This window comes from Mauremys mutica, chromosome 13 (genome assembly GCF_020497125.1).
Source record: "Mauremys mutica isolate MM-2020 ecotype Southern chromosome 13, ASM2049712v1, whole genome shotgun sequence".
NCBI lineage: Eukaryota > Metazoa > Chordata > Testudines > Geoemydidae > Mauremys > Mauremys mutica.
Genome location: NC_059084.1, coordinates 53823076 through 53825073, shown reverse-complemented (window position 1 = coordinate 53825073; position 1998 = coordinate 53823076). Strand labels below are relative to the sequence as shown.

Below are 1998 nucleotides of genomic sequence, written 5' to 3'. Positions count from 1 at the left end.
TTGACAACCCCTGTTCCAATTCGTGGTAATTTGCTTTGCTTTTATTAATTTTTCTTTGGCTCACTGATGCCGCAATGGTGGATAAGCTATAAGAACTGAATAGAATATAGTTGAATAGTATCAAGTAGAATTGTACAAAATCAACCAAATATAAGAGTCCTGACTTTCCATTCACTTTCACCAAATTTAGGCTGGTAAGAAAGATTTATCTTTTGCAGTTAAGGCTGGTGGGGTGCAAAGGGATAAACAAACAATGATTTATTGAGATTGCTAATCTGGTTGCATAATCTCGGTGTCTTCAGGAATAACTCCATCTCGCATGGAAATGGAGAATCGCACTGTGGTGTCGGAATTCATCCTCCTAGGGATTCCCAACACCAAAGGTCTTGAGACCATCCTCTTCGTCACCTTCTTAGCCTTCTACCTCTGCACCCTGCTGGGCAACCTGCTCATTTTCTCAGCCATCCTCGCTGACGCCCGCCTGCACACCCCCATGTACTTCTTCCTCTGCAACCTCTCCATTGTGGACCTTGGATTCTCTTCCATCAGCACCCCTAAATTGCTGGCCAACCTCTGGGCTCAGAGTAGAACCATCTCACTGGGTGGGTGCATGTCCCAGGTCTTCTTCTACCACTTCCTGGGCAGCACTGAGTGCCTTCTCTTCACTGTCATGGCCTACGACCGGTACGTGGCCATCTGCCACCCGCTGTGCTACCTGCTCATCATGAACCGGAGGGTGTGCGCCCTCCTGGCCGCCGGCACCTGGATCGCCAGCTCCTTCCACGCCACCATCCTCACCAGCCTGACCTTCACGCTGCCCTACTGCAGGTCCAATGTGGTGGAGTATTTTTTGTGTGATATTTTCCCGGTGATCAAGCTGGCCTGTGCGGACACATATGTCGTCAAGACTGTGAGCTTCACCAATATTGGGGTGGTGCCCATGACCTGCTTCCTCCTCATTCTCGCCTCCTACGTCAGGATTGCTGCCTCTGTGGTGAGGATGCACAGTGCTGAGCAAGGTTGGAAAGCCGTTTCCACTTGCGCATCACACCTGACAGTGGTGTGCTTCTTCTTCGGGCCCTGCGCCCTCCTCTACACCCAGCCCTCCCTAAGCAATGTGCTGGCTACCCCCATTCAGATCTTCTGCGATGTTGTCACCCCGGTGCTGAACCCGGTGGTCTATACACTGAGGAATAGGGAAGTCAAGGCAGCATTCAGGAAAATGAAAGGTGGCTAATGGCAGCCCAGCAAAAATCGCCAGCTGAAATGGAATGTCTTCCCCCTTAACCTTGTGGGAATGACATTATTGGAAGAAATGGGGAGATTTTAAAAGGCACAAAGGGCTTGTAGGTACCCAACTCCCATGGAAAGAGTGAGTGTTGGAAACCCAATTCATGTTTTTGCTTTTAGAAGTCTCACTCCATGTTCTCTGCTGGTGGAATGTCTTTGAATTCACCGTACTTACATCACTGCTATGGCTAATCCTTCAGTTATTCTCATGGCTCATCTCTGAATCCTCTCCAATTTATCAGCCCCCTTCTGGAATTGTGAACACCAGAACTGGACACAATGTACCACCAGTGGTCACACCAGTGCTAAACTGTGAGATCACACTCAGCTGATTCTCCATCATGACCCCTAAATCATTTTCAGAGTCATGGTTCACCAGGAGAGAGTCCCATCCTATAAGTGCAGCCTTGGTTCTTTGTTCCTAGATTTATGTGCGTACATTCACCTGAATCCAAATGCACACTGTTTGCTTGTACCCCCTTACTCAGCAATCCTGATCCCGATAGGGGAGGAGGTTGGAGGAGCTATTCCAGGGTTGGTGTTCGGAGTGAGGTCAATGGAGTTTTCCCAGGATGAAGGAGGAGGACACTGGTGTTAGCCTAGGGCAGGGGTTGGCAACCTGCGGCACATGTGCAAAAAGCAGCACAAGAGCCGATTTTTAGTGGCACTCTGCTGCCGGCCTGGGGCTCTGGCCGCCGGCCCATGCTC

At 49.9% G+C, this 1998-nt stretch overlaps 1 protein-coding gene across 1 annotated transcript; it reads left to right on the top strand.

Annotated features, from left to right (window-relative positions):
• The first annotated feature begins 319 nt into the window (after nt 1-319).
• LOC123348441 (olfactory receptor 958-like) lies at nt 320-1237 on the top strand. The gene has a single exon (XM_044985979.1). The coding sequence runs from the start codon at nt 320-322 to the stop codon at nt 1235-1237; it is 918 nt and encodes a 305-aa protein (XP_044841914.1).
• The last annotated feature ends 761 nt before the right edge of the window (nt 1238-1998 follow it).

Bases quoted from the DNA above. Each gene is read 5' to 3' on its own strand.
- LOC123348441 (XM_044985979.1), top strand. From the start codon at position 320: ATGGAAATGGAGAATCGCACTGTGGTGTCGGAATTCATCCTCCTAGGG.